At 41.1% G+C, this 20,020-nt stretch overlaps 1 protein-coding gene across 1 annotated transcript in view; it reads left to right on the forward strand.

The window, feature by feature from the left end:
• Positions 1-20,020, forward strand: part of Cfap44 (cilia and flagella associated protein 44) — a 91,389-nt gene that overhangs the window by 23,818 nt on the left and 47,551 nt on the right. The window contains exons 9-21 of the mRNA XM_021185422.1: positions 416-580; positions 2,710-2,865; positions 3,163-3,210; positions 3,637-3,736; positions 4,925-5,019; positions 5,922-6,131; positions 6,868-6,978; positions 8,054-8,212; positions 9,219-9,464; positions 15,295-15,440; positions 17,409-17,679; positions 18,914-18,969; positions 19,139-19,301. Of these exons, the coding sequence (XP_021041081.1) occupies positions 416-580; positions 2,710-2,865; positions 3,163-3,210; positions 3,637-3,736; positions 4,925-5,019; positions 5,922-6,131; positions 6,868-6,978; positions 8,054-8,212; positions 9,219-9,464; positions 15,295-15,440; positions 17,409-17,679; positions 18,914-18,969; positions 19,139-19,301 (1,926 nt within the window). The remainder of the gene's footprint in view (positions 1-415; positions 581-2,709; positions 2,866-3,162; positions 3,211-3,636; positions 3,737-4,924; positions 5,020-5,921; positions 6,132-6,867; positions 6,979-8,053; positions 8,213-9,218; positions 9,465-15,294; positions 15,441-17,408; positions 17,680-18,913; positions 18,970-19,138; positions 19,302-20,020) is intronic.

The raw sequence follows: 20,020 nt of genomic DNA on the forward strand, positions 1-20,020 counted from the left end.
GATCCTGTGGCGGGTGTTGTGGGTAGCTGGCGAGTGTCAGCCGACCCTGCGCCCTAGCTACTCCGGTGCTGTTCTGACCGGAAGAGACTATTGCCCAGTTTTGATCCAGTCATTCAACTCCCGAGTCCCGCCCTTAAGATATGTATGGAAAAAAAAAAAAAAAAAGAAATCTACTACCAGCATTCATAAGGAAATTACCACTAACACACTGCCCAGTTGTGGGGCGTTAGGCAGCATTGTGCTAAAAGTATATTTGGAGGTTGTATCTGTGGCGGTGGGTTTTTACTTCCCCATTTTCTTTCCTTCTATACCCAAGCTATGATCTTCACAGTCAAGAAAAAAGAATCTAGAAGCTAACTCTCATATGTTTGGGGTATTTAATCTTTATGCACATTTCTTTCTTCCCACCTGCCAGGTTCTCTCAGGGTCAGAATGGGGCAACCTGCTGCTTTGGGAAGGCAGCCTCATCAAGGTGGAACTCTGTCGGACTGGCATGAAGTCTTGTCACAGCGGTTCCATTAACCAGATAATGCTGGATGAAGGAGAAGTGATCACCGCTGGTTCGGATGGCAGCATTAGGGTAAGGCCACACCACTCCATCTAAGGCTTGCTGATTACCTAGGTGGTTTTGTCTTATACGGTGCTTTTAAGGGGGGGCTATGGTTACTTATTTTCAAGATCAGTTCATTTTCAATGACGCTTCTCATGCGATGAATATTTGCATTCTTGTCAAAATTAATGGAAATATTCTGAAGGGAGCTCTCTTTCTGGTGCTTCAGGTGTTGGCGTAGGAACTTCAGAAAATGAAAACCCATATTAGCACCAGATAAACAGTGGGCGCACATCCTATCACAGTGCCCATGGCTGGGCATTTTCTAAAGATTGAAAATTGTAAACTTAGCCTGGAACTCACTACGTAAACCAGGCTGGCCTTGAACTCTCAGAGATTTATCTGCCTCGGCCTCCTGAGGTCTGGGATTAAAGGTGTGAATCACCACCAGGGTGGTGGTGGAAATGGTATCTCTCCCAGGTGTGTGGGTGGGGCTTGCTATGAGCCACCACCCTTTTCCCCAGACCTTGTGCTGGGGAGCTCAGAGATTTCACTGTGCCCTGGAACACTGCTTCAGAGGCTAAATCTCCTGAGTTGCTGTTCTTCCTTGTGTTTCCCATTTACCCTGTATGGCACCTTCTATGAACACTAGAGAACCCACAGTCTTCTGATTTGCCTCACAGTCTTCCTGGTTCATGGTCTGGGGCCTTCTGGCTATTAAATTCCTCAACACCAGTCTGTGCTATCTGAATATCCTCATATGTATATGTACACATTTATTTTCTTTCTTTCTTTCTTTCTTTCTTTCTTTCTTTCTTTCTTTCTTTCTTTCTTTCTTTCTTTCTTTCTTTCTTTCTTAACATCCAGACTGCAGTTTCTCCTCTCCCCTCTCCTCCCAACCCTCCCCTTCCCCATCCACTCTTGTTTCTCTTCAGAAAAAGAGGCCTCCCACGGATACCAGCCAAACATGACCTATCAAGTTGAAGTAAGACTACTCATGTCCATATTCTTGAATGTATGGGCATCCACTGGAGAATGGCCAACTTACCAGAGGCTATACTCTTAATGAAAATTGTCTGTCTGTCTCCCAGAAGCTTACAATTGCCAACAGCTCCATGACTTGGGGTTGAATTATGCACCCAACTCCCATCTGGATCTTGGGATTTGGTCTGGCCTGGGCTTACATGGGTGTTGTACCTGTTGCCATGACTGCTTGTGTGTTTATACGTGCAGCTGCACCTCCGCCCAGAAGATATTTCCTCATAGTCCACAGCACTCCAAGCTCTTACTCTCTTTTCTGCCTCATCTTCTGCAATGGTTCCTGAAACTTTTGGGGAAGGCGGGATACAGGTATATGTTCCATTTAGGGCTGAGCACTGTACAGTCTCTTACTCTCTGTACCTTGGCCAGCTATAGGTCACAAAAAATAAATAGAAGCTTGTCAGATGAGGGTTGAGAGATGCACTGGTCTATGAGTATAGGAAGAAGTTATTGGGAGTCTGTTAAATACTGTTTCCATTTAGCTGCATACTAGTAGGCTCTATCTTAGAGCCTATAACCTGTCCAGTCATAGATTCTCAGTCAGGGAATGGCGTCACTGTATAGGTTTCATCTTGTTGAGTGGGACTTAAGCCCAATCTGAAAGTGATTGGTTACCCCTATGACATTTGCACTACTTCTACACCAATGAACATGGCTTTCCAGGCCAGTCATTTCTATAGCTGTCAGGTTTCATAGCTGAAATATGACTGATGATCACTTTTCTCCTCCAGTGGCATGGATAGTACCTCTCTTATATTTTTGGTTGTGAGCCTAGCCCTTAACGGCTGAGCCATCTCTCCAGACCTGGATAGTACTTCTCAACACTATGAGAGCTAAGTGATGGGGAGGAAGCTTCCAGGTCTGCACCAACGCGATTTTGCCATGTTCTGTGATGAAAGTATGTGGTACCATCAGCAACAGGGTCTCACTGTCAAATTCTGGAGTCCAATCAAGAGCAATGGCAGTGACCTGTCATGTGGGAGGGTCTATGGGACCTCACAGGCCAATAACTCCAAAGGAAGTGACTCATACCTGTCACCTTGTATTTGTTACCTTCTGGTGTCTAGTAAGGGCACAGTTGTTGTGTTATAAAATAACTTTCTTGTTAATTTTGAAAGATATGGGATTTTGAGACAATCGACACAGCTGACGTTATAGATGATACTGGATTGTTGGAGATAGAACCTATTAATGAACTTCACATAGACAAGAGTGTCAACCTCTTCTCAATGATCAAGATGAATGAAGTTGGAAATAATTTTTGGCTGGCTCAGGTATGCTGCACTCTTCTGTTTGGGCTTTCTAACTGTACCAGGACATAAAATGAAAATAGAAATACATTTGATTGTTTGCACCAGAATGTCCCATGTTACAGCCTTAAGGGATTGCTTGGCTTATTATATGTTTCTAGTATTAAATATATAGAAGATATTCTTAATATATTTCACTGACACCTATATATAAACACTAGGTGGTGTTGCTGGCCCTCATTTTAACCAAATCATAGAATGAATAGTTTTAATTCGATGAACATTAAAAATGATAAAAACATGACCGGCTGTTTGTTTTAGGATGCCAATGGAGCCATATGGAAGCTTGACCTTAGCTTTTCAAATATTGTAAGTGCCCGTTTTCCTTATTTTCTCCTAACTGCTATAGGAAAAATTCTTTGATAGTCTTTAAAAGCTGGTTTATCTTTCTTTTGTTTCCATCAAGTTAAAAACAGAACTATGTCATTATACATTAACCATTTCCTAAACACAGGGAGTCTTCATTTCTATGACCTAAGGAGGTCCTTTCAGCTGCTCTCCTGAGCAGGCAGGAAGGGGCACCTGATGGGATCCATGTAAAATCGGTCATTAACTTCAGAGCCAGGACTCCATCTGGTTTTCCTAGTTCCCCACTCCCGAAATCTTTTTAATCTATTATACTTTCCTCTTTGAGTAAAATGGCATGTGTACTACAGGATTTTATTTATTGTCTATAAGGTTGACTTTAATTATATATGACGCTGTCTTTGAGATCCGATGTGCTGTTGTTCTCAGACCCAGGATCCGGAATGCCTCTTTTCTTTCCACTCTGGACCCATTGCAGCCTTGGCTGTTTCTCCTATCACTTATCTCATGGCCACAACTGCCCTGGACTGTAAGTATAAACTTGTGTGTGTGTGCATGTGTCTGTGTGTGTTATGTTGTGCATGCACTCATGATTATGTATATGTAAATGTGTTCTGGTGTGTGTGTTGGGTTTTGCATGTATGCATATCCATGTATATGTCCATGTATTCTGGTGTGTGTTGTGTTGTGCATCCATGCATGCTCATGTATGTGTACGGTGTTCTGGTGTATGTGCGTGTATAACATCAGGAATCTTCCTCCACTGCTTTGCAACCTATTTTTTGAGAAGGGTCTCTCACTGAGACTTGAGTTCACCAAATGGTTAGACCAGAGAGCCAGGCAGCTCCAGGGATCCTCTGTCTCTGCCTTCTGTGTCACCATACCTGGCTTTTTCGTGGATGCTGGGACTCACACTCAAGTCCTCATGTTTGTGTGACAGGCACATCACTGTCTGATGAGCCATCTCTCTAGCCTTTTTAAGTGGGAACTCTCAGTAAAAAATATATCTGGCCATGTCTGTATGCAAACTGAAAACGTGTGGCTATTAGAGGTGCTTGAGCGTTCTTCCAAAAAAAGAAACCTGTGGAATAGAAGAAGCAAGCAGGAAGTGCACAGCCTGCAGCAGACAAGGTTGGAGGTTAGAACAAAGACCTAATTGTAAATTATTTAGGAAAGCGCTGTTCATTTTGTTAGCAGCACTCGTGCCTTTTTGTCCTCACCACCACTTTCTCCCCTCAACTTACAGGTATTTCTAAACTTGTAGACAGCAAAGGAATGTGTTCTGTCAGGCGGCCACAATTCGTGCCTCTCATCAAACTGGCAAAGGGCCCTTGAGATTAGGGGAAGGAGGCTCTCAGGGAGGAGAGAGAGCCCAGAGCATGGAAGTGGAGTGTAGAAGCAGAAAGAGGAATCATCGGGACAGTTAGATACAGTGGGAATGGAGCCAGGAGAGAGAGGCAGGCAGGCAGTGTTTGTGCGGAGGCAGGCTCAACTAAAACCTAGCATGCATGAAAACGCCACAAGGAAATCTGTTACCGTGCATGCTGATCTAAAAGTAACTAAAAAGAATAGTAAAGACAAATTTAGCCTATCAATTGATCTGAGTTATTGAATTTTCTCCTATAAAAAGTAAGCTGAGATTTTTTTTTTTAAAGAGAAGTAATACATTTATAATCTGTTGCTTTTAAAACTTTTTTCTTCTTCTTCTTTTCTGCAGGCTCTGTTCGTGTCTATGATTTTGCTAGTAAAAACCCTTTGGTCCAGATGAAATTTAAACAAGGAGGCACATCCCTCATTTGGGCACCTCGATCAGTAAGTTTGTTGTTTTAATCAGAAACACTAGAAAATATGGTGAATCTGTGATATCTTGTAGAGATGTAGTTATTTTCTGGCTCAGAATTTTAGAAGTATAAATATTTCAAGTTGTTTATTGTACCTAAAAGATTGCAGAAATCTTCATGGGGTGAAAATCTGGTTTTGTGTTACCCGTGGCATAGCTCTGTCTTGCGAAATCACCATGCAGTCGAATTTGAGGCATCTTCTGTCCTTGCATGATTTTAAAACACCATGGGACTATTTTGCGAGTGACGAGATCACAGGGAACATGGTTCAGGGATGACACTGGCCTGGTTTCCCATGGTTTGGATAAAGACTACCCTCTGTACCGTGGTACCGTGTAAGGTATCCTGCCTGCTGGTGTCCACCAGTGTCTACCTCCAGTTCTTATGGTAGCATTCTTTTCCATTCTATCCAATTCTTGTTCACCTTCTTGTACATCGTTCTTGACCAAGCACCCTTCAGATCTTAGCTCCAACCATCTTTGCCTTAGGGGAGTCCTCAAGCTAGCCTAGCTCCTATGCTGTGTGTTTCTTTCCTATGTTAATCATATGTTATACTTATCTACATGTTAATAGGTGACACTCAGTCTACTTGTGTTCATCCAGCACTGCTGGTGGCAGGTGCCTCCTACATGGGAGGCAGGCATGCTATCGTGTTTGCTTGTTGGAAGCTTGAGTCGTCGTAGATTACCCTGCTTGTGGTCATAATAGGTAAATGTTCTGGAACTGATGGAGACTGCTATAACACTGAACCAAGAGTAGAAAAGGCCATCTAACGCTAAGTTACCCGGGCCAAGGCAAGATGTGGAGTGACTTTTGCGTGTGTTTCAATTACTTAACTAAATGCAGGCCCCGGGGGTTTGATTGTTTTCGCAGGTAAGCGTTTCTGCATCACAGATTGTAGTAGGATTCAAAGACGGCGTCGTCCGAATTCTTGAACTTTTTGACCCAAAAGGACTTACAGTTTTTGCAGGACGGAAGAAAATCCCAGATGCTGAGTTACATTTGAAATATGTCTTCAAACCCCATACTGAAGAAGTTACAGCTTTAGCTTATGAACGTGATGGGGATATCTTAGCCACTGGGGTAAGTGAGATTCCCTCTCATTTCCTATTGAAACTCTACACCTAGCTTCCCTCTTATCTGCACCTACTCTACCATGCCCTACTTACCACAATTAACCTACATTTTGTTTTCTTATTTCTTTCAGTGCAGTCTATGTATGGTACTTAAGAACTGTCTTATAAGTTAAGTTTTAATGCGTATTTTAAATGAACAGAAAATTTCACATGGAAATCATGCTGGATGGATTTCTTATAACCATTAGTTTATAATATACATGTGTTCTTAAGGAGGGTTGCTATAGGTGAGGTTTATAAAGTTCAGTGGGAGAGCTCTTGCCTAGCATGTAGTCAGCTCCACTTTGATCTCTGGTACCCTCTAAATGCAAACCAAAACAAAAGCCTGCCTCAGATAAAGGAAATAACTCTATATTCTATAGGAAGTAAGAGGTGAACAGATGTATTGTGGAATTATTTTAGAAATTATATATACAGAAACACATATGTATAGACACATTTATGGTAGTCACATTTCTAGACTATGAACAGAAACGCTTGGGAAGATGAATCAAACATTTGAAACCATATATATATATATATATATATATATATATATATATATGCACACATATATTTCAGATTAATCTACAATACGTGATTGTTGAGTCTATAAATATAAATTAGATAAACTCTATGGTATGCTGTATGACCTTATTGTCATAGTAATATGTATTGGGTGGGCGTGTTCCTTTTTCTTCTAGAGTGAAGACAAGACTGTCTTCTTTTTCGATGTGGAGAAAGAATACAAGCCGATTGGGTTTTTTAACACTCCTGGGCCCATTTGCCAGTTGATGTGGTCTCCAGCCAATCATGTAAGTCGTTAGCATTTGTCCTCAAGATTAAATCGCAGTGTCTTGTGGTTATAGGGGTTCCCCCTTTTTGGGCTACATTTTCTTTATTGCTATTTGGCAAAAATCCATTCCAGAGTTGCCCCGACTACTTTGCCTAATTTGTCACTAGTGTAACCAAAGACTGCAGGAGACAATCTCCCATCAAGGAAGATCATTAGCTCCCTCAAATATAGTGATTTCAATGAGTTCCACACATCCCTTGGGGTGCCTCTTATCAATGCCTTCTCTCACACACGATGGCCACCTTGAAACCTCAAAGCTTCATGCTTCCCTATCCTGCCTTCAGCATCGGTTTCTAGAGAGACGGAGATAGGATTCGTTGTCACGAATGACCGAGTTGAGCAGATTTTCCTCGGTGCTTTTAGCTAGAACACTTTGCTCTTTGGGCTAACAGATTTCACAATCACATATTTGGCTATGGAAATAAGTCATGGTTTATTTATCTAGTTTGTTTGTTTGTTTTTTTGTTTGTTTGTTTGTTTTTTTTTTTTTTTTTTTTTTTTTTTTTTTTTTTTTTTTTTTTTTTTTTTTTTTTTTTTTTTTTTTGCTTTTTTGAGACAGGGTTTCTCTGTGCAGCCCTGGCTCCTTGGAACTCACTCTGTAGACCTGGCTGGCCTTGAACTCAGAAATCCGCCTGCCTCTGCTTCCCAAGAGCTGGGATTAAAGGCATGCGCCACCACTACCCAGCCAAGTCATGGTATCTTTAAAGGAAACAAATGAAAAATCTAACTTTAGTCATCAGGTTAGTAATGAATAATTACATGAGAGTAATTAATACTAGGGACACAATAATCATTTGTGACTAGGCCTGTGGGGTATCACCTTTAAAAAATGATTGCGATATTCTCACTGGCTTTGAATTTGTAAAAAAAAAAAATGCCTACATGTAAGTGATATGCATAATCTTCCTTCCTTCCTTCCTTCCTTCCTTCCTTCCTTCCTTCCTTCCTTCCTTCCTTCCTTCCTTCCTTCCTCCCTCCCTCCCTCCCTCCCTCCCTTCCTTCCTTCCTTCCTTCCTTTTTTTCATTTTTTTTAGCCTGAAAACACTTTATTGATCATCTGTGAGAATGGCTACATTCTTGAAAGTCTATGCCCAACCATTAAGGACGTAGATGACCAGAATGTTATCACGTTTGCAATCCCGAACATGTTACTCCGATGCTTCCATTTCACGAGTGTCAAATCTAAGATTTTGGTATGAGATCTTCTTGAACCATTACCTCCTGTCCTTTCTTCCACTTGGAGATGCAATATCCTCTAAGAGATTCTTGGAGAATACAAGCAAAATAAAATAAAATAAAGCAGATCCTGGCCAGCAGAAGCTTATACACTGGTGGTAAGAAGGTGGCTAACTAGCAGGAGACAGTGGTGGAGAGGGAACTACAATCCAGGTACAAAGAGAGGAGCCTCAGGGAGTGTGAAGGGGGTGACGTTGTTGATGGAGGGATGATGGGGGGAGGGGGGATGAAAAAATGGCGATCTGGAATTGACGATTTATACTCAGAGGATGGGAAGATGTCTGAGAGAATGAGAGGAAGAGAGAGAACAGCTCTAGGGCAGCCACTATTTAGACAGTTGTCAGCGTTTTCACGACGAAGAATGGCTGGTTGAAATGGCAGCATGCAGTTTGTAGGAGATGCGGCAGAGATGCATGCAGATAGCGAAGGTCTCTTTAGAAGCCGGTCAAGCCACGTCAGTTTGAGCCACTGTGATCTTTTGTGAACAGAGGATGGTGTGAAGAGATCATACAAGTCAGGAAGGTAGTTCTCAGGGGTGAATAGGAAGAGGGGCTACCAGTGTTGGGGCACTCTATGTTGGACAGATGGTGATATCGAGTACCTACACCACAGGTTTACGGAAGCTAGAAACAAGCTTCTCACTGGCTATTTTAAACCACGTGGTTCCTAAGTCGATGGTGGTAGGCTCCGAGGGAAAACTCAAAACTTCCCTTCTCTTGCATGAAAGAGAAGTTCAAACGATTTCAATGAAATGGGTATCGAGGAGATTAAATGGAAATCACAAAGATTTGAATTTTAATGATAAAAATTGTATTCCCAAAGGGTAATTTATGTAAATATGGGAACTGTGGGGTTTCTAGAACCCGTCTTCTTTCCACACTCTTTGTCATGCTCACACACAAAATAACACACTTTAAAAATGTCTATTTATTATCTTTCTTTCTTTTTTTTTTTTTTAAAAAGAGATTTTTAGAAGTACAAAGGAGAGAACAACAGAAGATATTGAAGGAGAAGGAAAGGTTAGAAAGGAGGATGAAGCTAGCAGAAGAGAGGGAAGCCTTTGGAGAAGAGGAAATACCAGAAGAGGAGGAGACCAGTGAGGAAGGGGAAGAGGAAGAGCCGCCACTGCCTGAGATCTTCATGCCACCAACACCCTCTCCTATCCTGTGCGGCTTTTACTCGGAGCCAGGGAAGTTCTGGGTGTCATTGGTAAGTAACAATCCCTTATCCAGTCCGGGTTATGGTTGCTGTTTGTCTCACTCTGTGCATCCATACACATACATCGAGAATTTAATTTTAGACTAGTCATGTAGATGTAAGTTTTAGAATGGTCATTTAAAAAAATCATCTTAACATCTCTTTTAAATATGTCTGACTTTTGTATCTGTTGTCATTCAAGGCCTAACTCACCGGTACAGGAAGACCAAAGAGGGGACAAACCAAGAGTAGAGGGTCAGAGGTCAAAGGAGTCCTGTTCTCCTGAGTCTGATTTTTGTTTGTTTGTTTTTTAACTTTGAAAACGATAGTATTTGTGGCAGAACTGTACAGTTACAATCTGCTTACATCCAGGGTCTAGGAATCTATGTATTTTCCTTATTCTACCCAGTCAAAATCTGGACTTAGCAAATAAGGAAGAAGAGCAAATAGACCTTACAAAGACTGATACAAGAAAGAGGGAGTTTCACAACGTGTGTGGAGGGTTATATGTCTTCCACTTGTATATCATATAGTCTTCTCACAAAACATTCTCTCAATATATTACAAAGCAAGATTTTCATTATAGATTTTACAGTTTTTGCTTCTGAATGTGTGCACATGTTCTCTCTCTCTCTCTCTCTCTCTCCCATACACACACACACACACACACACACACACACACACAGAGGAGAGAGAGAGAGAGAGGACTGACTCATGCCTTCCTCAAGTAACTGGCTTAAAATTATATGGAAAGATTATTACTACTAATTCATACTTGGTCCTAGTCTCTTGAAACCATGGCGTGGAGCTCTTAAGTGACATCTTCAAGGAAGTGGAACTAAGGTACGGTCTCTGATACACTGTGTCCATGGCCCATGCTCTTAGGCACTCAGCCCCATCATGAAGTAAAGCACAGATCACAAAGGGACTCCTCTTCTTGCTTTAGCAGCCATATGCCTACTCTAGAAAAGCCAGCTTCATTCTGAAGTCCAGGGCTTGAAATCAGGACTCACACTGCTGGTCAGTTCTCCCCCAGAAGTATTTATTTTACAAGTTATTAGTTGAACAAATTCTCCTCACAAAGATTTTGCAATTTTCCTGTCTCTCCAGACACTCACATTTTGTTCACAGAGGGAAGTCAGAAGGAATTTCCCAATCTTTTCTCAGCTCTGGCTCTGCTAGAGCTCTGCTTTGCCTGTTGTTATAACGGGTGGATGTTGCTTAGCAACTCGCCCAGGGCAGTGTTCCAGAAAGCCTCTTAGGTCTTGCCGCAGACCCTCTGGGTCCCTGTGTCTGCGTAAAACGGGTCTCTCGAGTAGGTGGGCAAAGCTTAGGATTAATTTGACAAACAGACACACACACAGGAGAGGTGTTGAATCTGAATGTAATTTTCTGGTCGAGCCTCAGACTTTTTATAATACAGAGAATTATCAGGAGCCACAAATCACAAATAAGACAAGGTACACTGAAATTTACCAGATACAACAGAAAAGAATTTGCAGGAACTAATTAAATGTTTACATTAGGGATAACAAGCCCTGCCTAAGATCAGCCTAATGCCAGGCAAGAATTTCACACTTTAGTGTTAATAGCACCAGGGGGTTATTAACTCTTGACAAGCCTCAAGGATAATGTGGTATCGTGGAGCTCTAAATTCTTAGGTCTTGTAAAACTTTATCTTATCTGGAGAATTCTCCCTTTATCAGGATAGTATATCAACTTGCTCTTGACATGGAATGTAGCCTGTAGTAAAGATTTCTATCTCAGTGAGATTCCCAGGCTCTTTCTGAGTTAATGGCTCTGATTTATTGTAGTGCTTAGTTACTGAATAGGTTAAGCTCCTTGCTGCCATCTGGGATCTTGGAACACTGGGAGAGGCTTTAGCTAATTCAGAATACAATCTTAAAAAGCATTTATAATAAGGTAATACTAAATAGAGAGCACGTGGATCCATACACTAGACTAACATGGGAGTGGAAAATTAATTTTTATGGGTTAGGGGAAACACCAAACTCCAGGAGGGAATTTCCGTGGAACTCTTTTCCTCGTGGGCAGCTTCCAAGCTTTTGATTGTCAAGCTGACCTAACTGGAGAGCTGGCTTTTGTCAGACTCCAGGAGGAGAGCTTCCTTGAAACTCTTTTCCTCATGAGCAGCTTTTAGGCATCTCTGCCTGACAGGCTGACTCCACTGGAGTGCTGTGGCAAGGTCTATTCCTTCTCCTTCACACCCTCCCTGTGACTTTGCTCCTGAAACACCCTACTTAATGTATATCATCAATTCCTGTCTTTTAAAATCCAATTCTTTCCATCAGCATATGAAGTTTCCAGAATTTCTGACAATCCCCCCAACATCACACACACACACACACACACACACACACACACACACACACACACACACACACATATACACAGCATCTCCAGTTGAGGTTTGATCTTCACCTCTCCATTTCTTCAGTGATTATCACACTGCCAGCCTTAGTGATTGTTTTGCTGTGGATTTGGCCTGTTGTCCTTTCCCCCTCCTTCTTGAGGCTTCCAACACATCATCATGACCACATGGTTGTTTTGTGGTGCTGGGTCTCATGCATGATAGGCATACACTCTATCACCAAACTGCATCCTTACCTCCTCTTGGCCTCCAGAATGTTACACACGCACACGCACACGCACACGCGCACACACACACACACACTTTCCCAGCTCCTTTTGATGGTATCTTTTTAAAAAAAATAAAATAAAATGTTGTAAAATATACATTGTAATTCAGAGGACCTCAGAGTTTGACCTAGCTCCTCCCCACTTTCTTAACTAAGCTAATTTTCTCTAACAACTTTAAATATTGTTTATCTACCCACATGTGTCAAGTATTTATCTCTTACTGAATTCCCTCTTCAACATCACACCTGTACATTTTCTTTGCCAACTATAGTTAGCACTTCAAAATGAACATCCCCACCAAATCCTGTTTGTAATGCTGAGAATTAGACCCAGGACTTCATACATTCTAAGCAGATGAGCTATATCCACAGATCCCATGGCTTTTAAACTACATTTAAAGCAAGTAAACCTGGCATATTCTCATCACACTAATGGAGTCAATTGTCCACTCACTTGTAAGACCAAACTCCAGGAGTTACCAAGGATTCTTCCATGTTCTTGACCTTTAGATAATTTTAGCAAAAGTATGTCTTCATAAACAACCAGCACATGGCATGATTAGGACTTATTTCAATCCTGTAGGATAACATTTGTCTTTAGCAAAAACATTATGTTCATTTACATTTAGTATAATTACTGACATACTTTAGCTTCTATCTCCCACCTTACTAATTATTTCTATTTGTTATGTCAGTTCTATAATTCTTTTTTTACTTTCCTTATCCAGTGGAAGCTTGGGCAGATTTTCCTCCTCTGTATGGTTATTATTTATACCTTCTTTTGCTATTCCAAAGGATCACAATATACATTTGACTTACAGTTTTATATAAATCTATTATTTGACTAATTACCGAGAAAAAGAATCTTAGAAAGCTTTAACGTCAGATGTAACAGAGATAACCTTACTTTGTTTTGTATTTTTATCTATTAGTCTATGTCTGTCTGTCTAAGTGTCTGTCTGTCCATCCATCCATCCATCCATCCATCCATCCATCCATCCATCCATCCATCTTTCCATCCACCTACCTATCTTCCATTGTATTCATGATGTGTGCATGGATGTAGCTCTACATGTACCACAGTGCTGATGGAGATGAGAGGGCAACTTCTGGGAGTCAGTTCTGTTCTTTTACTTTGTTGCGACAGCATCTCTCTTGTTTTTACCATTCTCTTGGACTCCAGACTAGATGACCTCAGTTGACTCTCTTGTGTCTTCCTCCCTGTACAAGATCTGGGATTGCAGATGTGAGCTATCACAATTGTCTTTTTGCGCCTTCTGGGGAATGAACTCAAGCCAAGAATCATTAGGCTTGCATAGCCAGTGCTTCCATCCATTAAGCCATCTTGCCAGCTTATGTCTTATATTTATATATGTTTAAATTCCCAGAAAATAATTTGTTATTGTTTTCAATTGCCAATACTACTTTATTTTTTCTTCTTGTTATAATTCATGCCTGTCTATATCTTTTGTTTGAAAAAAGTAGTTTTTTTAAGAATAGGTTTGCTAATGATAAATTCTCTCCCTCCCTCACTTCCTCCCTGTGTCTTAAAGTCTCTTTGCCTCCCCCCGACAAACAAAGCTTTAATGAAACATTTTTCAAAATCATCATTGCCTTCCACTCAGCTAGTACCCTACCACTTGTCTGTCTGTCTGTCTCTTCTTACGCATCTATGTAAAAATACTGGAACTCCAATTTTAAAAATGTGGCAAAATATATAAATTCACGGCCTTAACCATTTTAAATATACAGTTAAATGATAACAAATATATTTGCAATGTCACACAATAATTACTGCCACCCATCTCTATGACCTCTTTATACCTGTAACATAGAAAATCTTTTGTTGAAAATAAAAATCTTCAATTCAATATATTCTTATCATAGGTTTCCCCTCCTCATTTCCTCCCAGACACTCTCTACCTCCCGACTCTCTCAACTCCATACCTTCTTTCTCTCTCTCGCTCTTAAAGAAAACAGTCAAATTAAACAAACAAGAATAAAAACCAACAAAACACCAAAAAAAAAAAGCACAAGAAATGAGTGTGTGTGCATGCACACACACAAACATTTATAAAACCTATAAAAACACAAAATTAGAAACCATAGTATACAAGGAAAATACCAGGAAAGCTAAAACATGCCTAAACATCGAAATATGAAATGAAGTCTCTAATAATACCCTTGGGTTCATCTTATGTTGGTCATCTCCTGCTGGGCATGCAGACTGCCCTTAAGTATGGGTTGTTTACCAAGTGGGACTCCATTTGAGAAATGAATTTTTCCTTTGCCACTCTCCCCACACCATCCCTATCATCTCCTCCGCAATGGTACTCTAGGGTTTTAATAGAGTCCAGCGGAAAATCTAAGTATAATGTCCTCTTCCTCCCCTTTGGGATGGAGAGAGTTGGCCTTGTCATAAGTCCAAGGAGCTGCAGGTCGACTCTCTCAGCTTCTTTGCCTCTGTACCCATCACCAATTTATCTGCTTCAGGAAGTGCCAGGCTTCCTCCTGATCTCCACTCTCACCTAGTTCTCTTACTGCTTGGGTTCCCCTCAAAGCTTTCAAGCAAGAGTTGTGCTATTTTCTTCCCCAATTATCCCCAGTGGGCAGGTTTAACTCAAACATTCCAGTTCTGGGTTAATAATTTTCTTACTTTCTCTATGTTAGTTATTCATTCATTTATTTCATGTGTAGATGTCCAGGCATTTAATCCACTTCCTTTATTTATGGTCCCATCCGTACAGAGAAGGAAAACAAGTTAGAGCAATGTTATCAATACTGCTTCACTGTGTAGTGACACACTCCCCTCCCCCCCAAATTGCCTTTCCTGGAACATTAATAGTGTTTAAAGTTACTCTAACCTGGAAAGTAAGTGTGGAAACAATGACTGGAAAATAGTTTTAGGATACTGTTTATGCAGAATATCACTTCAAATCACAAAATCCCATTAATTTGATTCTCAGAGGCAAAACTTCTCTTGTGCTGACTTCTGCAGTAGAAACTAATCACTATAATTACGTAATTGTATATTAATGGGTAATGGAGTTGCTTTATGTAAATAATATCTACCTTTAACCATCCAAATTAAAAACAAACAAACAAACATAAAAAAAAAAACCCTCGAGGAATGAGGTGCATACTGCGTTCACAAATCACCTTTTGTGCTTTTTATCTTCCAGGGTAACTATGATGCTGGCTTTCTCTATCACTGTCAGTTTCCGTCATATCTCCGCACCGGTGATTTCCAAAACCAGGAAAATGAACCATTCGATTTCCGCATTCTTGAGAATACAGAAGACAACCCCATCAGAAATATCACTTTCAGGTGAAAAGAACTTTACCGAGGATCTTTTGGTCGCCTGTGTTTCTGTGCATCCCAGACACCGTGCCTCTTTACCCTTTGTTGCAATAAAACCTCCTGAAAGAAACACCTGAAGAAAGAAAGGGTTTATTTTTAGCTCACATAGAAGGTACAGTCAGTCAAGGCAGCAGGATGACACCACACCTGAAGTCAGAATGGGGAGAACCATGAATATAAATGAGTGTTCAGCTGCTCTTGTCTTTTATACACAGCAGAATCCCCTGTCTAGGAATGGTTCCACCCACACTTACTCTGGTATTTCCTTGTCGGTTAAAGTAATGGAGAGAATTCCTTACAGGCGTTCCCTGAATGCGGTCTCCCTGGAGATACTAGACCCTTTCAAGCTGATAAGAGTACTGGTCATAACTGGAATTGTTACTTTTAAAAGATCTAGTCAAGTGAAAGGAAATGAGCAAATAAATTTAAAGCGAGACCTAGTCTTGAAATCCTATTTCAACCCCACAGGTTTCAGGTCAGGGGTTGTTGTATGGCAGTTCCTGTTTATCACATAAATCTGTCTTCATTTACACACAAAGATGTGATGTCATGTTAAGCAAACCAAGGACCAGGCTTACAGTGACTCTGAAGAAATGATAAACTGAGCCGATAGCCGTTTACTAAAGTGAGAACTGAGCCCAATTGCCAGTCCTTCTGAGGCCTGGAACTTAGACTTTCAAAGCTGCTCTCCCTCCCCCTCTCTGTTGTACTATCTTACTAGAGCTACTGTTGTGACAGAAACACCCCATGAGGTGTGACTTAAGCAGCAGTACCTTATACTTTTATGCTCTGAAGACCAGAGCTCCAAGTTTGTGGAGTTGACAAATACAGTTTCTCATGTAGTCATTCTGTGGTTTTCTTCTAAATGCCGTATTGTTGAGCCTTCTCTTGACTGTTCCTACATGCATGCTAGCCCTCGTGCCTCTCTATGGCTTGCTTGTCTTCTTGTAATTTACAAGGGTACCAGCCAGGCTGCGTTAGGATTTTTCCTTATGCTCTCATCTTGAGCTTACTCACCTCTTTCCAAGTCCTGAACTTGCAATATAGTGACATTTCAGAGTCTTGTGTGTAAGACTCGAGCATATGCATTTTGGTAATATGCAACTTAGTTCTTTTGTTTTGTTTTGTTTTGTTTTGTTTTGTTTTGTTTTTTCGAGATAGGGTTTCTCTGTGTAGCCCTGGCTGTCCTGGAACTCACTNTGTAGACCAGGCTGGCCTTGAACTCAGAAATCTGCCTGCCTCTGCCTCCCAAGTGCTGGGATTAAAGGCGTGTGCCACCACCACCACCCGACTGCAACTTAGTTTTTAACATCATTGTTATTTACAATTAAACATTGTTCAGCTGAGAGATGCCTCAGTGGGTAAAGGTACCAGAGTTTGAACCCTCAGATCCACACTCAGAAAAAGGAAAACCAACCCCTCAAAAACAGCTCAATAAATCAATATGCCATGTCCTGCTTAGCTTGGGTCTTTGAACCCTGATGGGGGATGGTGAGGGAATGCAGAAAGGACAGACACACAGATACTCAGACAGTGAAGAGAGGATCAAGTGGGGTTCTCTAATGCTACCCAGCAGACTTGGAACATCCTCGTGTTTACTAGGTGGCTAGGGCTCAGCTCACCTTGGTAGGAGGTCTCTGTTGGCCATCAAACTCAGGCTGTGAACACCTCAGTGAAGAAGGCACAGTTCTAGTTTTTGCATACATTGATCAGTCCCTTGTAAGTACTCGTCTTGAGCCTGGCCAGCATGGACAAGAACTGTGACAACTTCCCATGGGTTGATTGGCCTTGTAGTCCTCAAAAGGTCATACTCCTGTCAAAATATACACTCACTCAGAATTTCACTCATTCTGGGATTCCATCTACCTAAAAAGGAAAAAAAAACCATTATTTCACAGGTTATGAGAATAATATTTTACTCTTTTTGTCTCATAGTAATGACCAAACTATGATGTTCTGTGGGATGACAAACGGAGCGATTCGAGTGTATGTCTTAAGTGAGAACGACCCCTTCCTGGTCAGTTTGCAGCACTACTGGCATTTCAATGTGCACGACAATAATTATGGACATATTACAAGTATCACTTCGAGTTTTGATGACCAGTATTTGCTGACGGCTGGGGAAGATGGTAATATCTTTGTTTTCAACATTTTTTCTGAATTTATTGCCCCAAAAGGACTCAAAGCCAAAGTACCATCTCCCAGGGTATGTAAGCAATTAGCCAATTAGTCACCTAATAATAATGGCAGGCTTGATTTTAAAATAAAGTAATGAAGTACTGTTGAAATCTTTCAATATAATATTGAGGCTAAGTTATATCTATTAACCTCATAATGTAATCTTATTACAGCCCATAGTATCCATAACAATCTAGTCTTCCTATGACATTATAAATTTGACTGTCTGGAGCTCCTGGATAAAATAACAATGGCATTGAACTCTTGTTTTTATTAAGGGTTTGCAGCTCTTCACCTTTAAAAAGACTGCATCAGGACTTCTTTATCCATCACTCTCTTAGACAAAGTTCCTTTTTCTTCTTCAAAATGGGCAATATTTTTCAGATCTATGTTTTGCAGTTATCTACTTGTCAATATAATCTAATAGACTTCCAAGGTTTTCTACGGGGCCTCCAACTGCCTTTAACATGTTAATCAGAGTTGTTCTGACATACATCTTAAGAACTTTCCTATTGATAAGGCTTGTCATTCAGTCTCATTGATAAGTCTTCTCTTCTGATTTTTTTCTGTCAAATCGTATCCTCCTGGTGTGCCTACTTATTATGTTTTTATTGAGCCCTAGACATTTTATGTGAAAAACTCGAGAGTTACCCCGATTCTTGGTGTGTTACTATTACCTCCTAAAGATTTCTCTTTGCTTCTAGAAAGCAGGTAGCAAACATAAACCACTTTAATCCAGTCAGTAATGAGATATGGTGTGCAATCAGGCTTTACTTCCTAAGAAGGCCATTTTACTTCCGGTTTATTCACACAACTAGAATACATCATGGTTTCTCTTTTAAAAATTTAAGTATGTTCTCTGCCAACTTTATGTATTTATATAATGTGTTTTGATCATATCCATTCACCACTACCTCCCTGAAATGCTTCCATTGTCCCCTACTCAATTTTCCTTTCAACATCATATCCTTTTCTTAGTATTGTTATTACTAGAACTGTAAGTCTAGTTAGTGCTGCCCATGTGCACACAGATGTGGGGACAGCCACTGGGACATGGGCAACATGCCACCCACCAAGTCCACAGAGGAGAGTCACCCTCCCTCAGCAGCCGGAATTTGCCAGTAGCACCTCTGCTGAGGGTGAGGCCTCAGGGGCCCCTTCTTCACCCACAATGGAAGTTTGACTGGCTTGGTCTTGTGCAGATTTTGTGTAGGTAACCTGACCACAGTTGCTGAAAACCAATGTTTTCCCTCTTTCGACAGTTTGGGATTGAATCAGAGGCCGCTCCAGAAGACATCGAAGATCCCAAAGCCTACAGGTATGAAAAATCACCATAGCTATTGATCAGGCCCAAGCTCCCTTCCAAACAAACCGACTCTTGGTAGACACTGAGCAAGCCAAGTGAATTTTGAAGTTATTGAATGCTAATTTTCTCTGATACCATTTCTGTACCTGGAATGATGACTGTTTTGCATGTCTGCTTTCAGCATTGAGAACGCCAGGAAGAAACGAGAGCATGACAAGTTAATGAAGAAAGTAGAAGAACTAAAAGCTCAAAAGAGAGAACAAATCAAAATTTTGAGGAATGAGTTTTGGAAGCTGTTAGAGTTGAATAAAGAGTTACCAATGCATATGCAGTTCCAACGGACGGTGAGTCTAAATGAAGGACTTTTATTTTAACATTATTTCTGGATAGGGACTCCTATTTGGCAACGACGATATGGGGAAATCATGTGTCCTAGATAGCCCCCATTGTCAGCTACGCACAGCCTAAAGTTTTCTGATAGAGTTTCAGCTTAGGGATTTCCCAGACCCAGACTGGCCTGTGCCACATCTGTCAGGGGCATTATCTTGATGTTGATCGAAGAAAGATGCTCCATCCCAATGTGGGCAGACATCACCATCCCTAAGCAGGTGGTCTTAGGAGAAACAAGACAACTGGATGAGTGTGAAGGAGAGGGCCAGCAGTGAGCAACATTCCCCTGTGCCTCCTGCTTTCCTTCCTGCTTGGTGCCTGCCCTGTCTCCTATCCTTCATGGTCCGTAACCTGAGGTGTACGTTAAGTAATCTAGTTCCTCCCCCAAGTTGCTTTTGATTGTGGTGTTTGTCAAAGCAACAGGGAATCAAACTAAGACATGATCGTTAAATCTTTTACCGACAATGTATTCGCATCCCCTCATGGGCTATAAAACTTAACCCAGTTGGGATGGAAGCCAATGAGGCTATGCGCACCACAAAGTGGACCGCTGGACTCGGCTACTTCTATGATGTGCTTTTTCCGGCATTGTCTCACAAGAGACAGCTATATCTGGGTCCTTTCAGCAAAATCTTGCTAGTGTATGCAATGGTGTCAGCGTTTGGAAGCTGAT

This window comes from Mus caroli, chromosome 16 (assembly GCF_900094665.2).
Source record: "Mus caroli chromosome 16, CAROLI_EIJ_v1.1, whole genome shotgun sequence".
Taxonomy (NCBI): domain Eukaryota; kingdom Metazoa; phylum Chordata; class Mammalia; order Rodentia; family Muridae; genus Mus; species Mus caroli.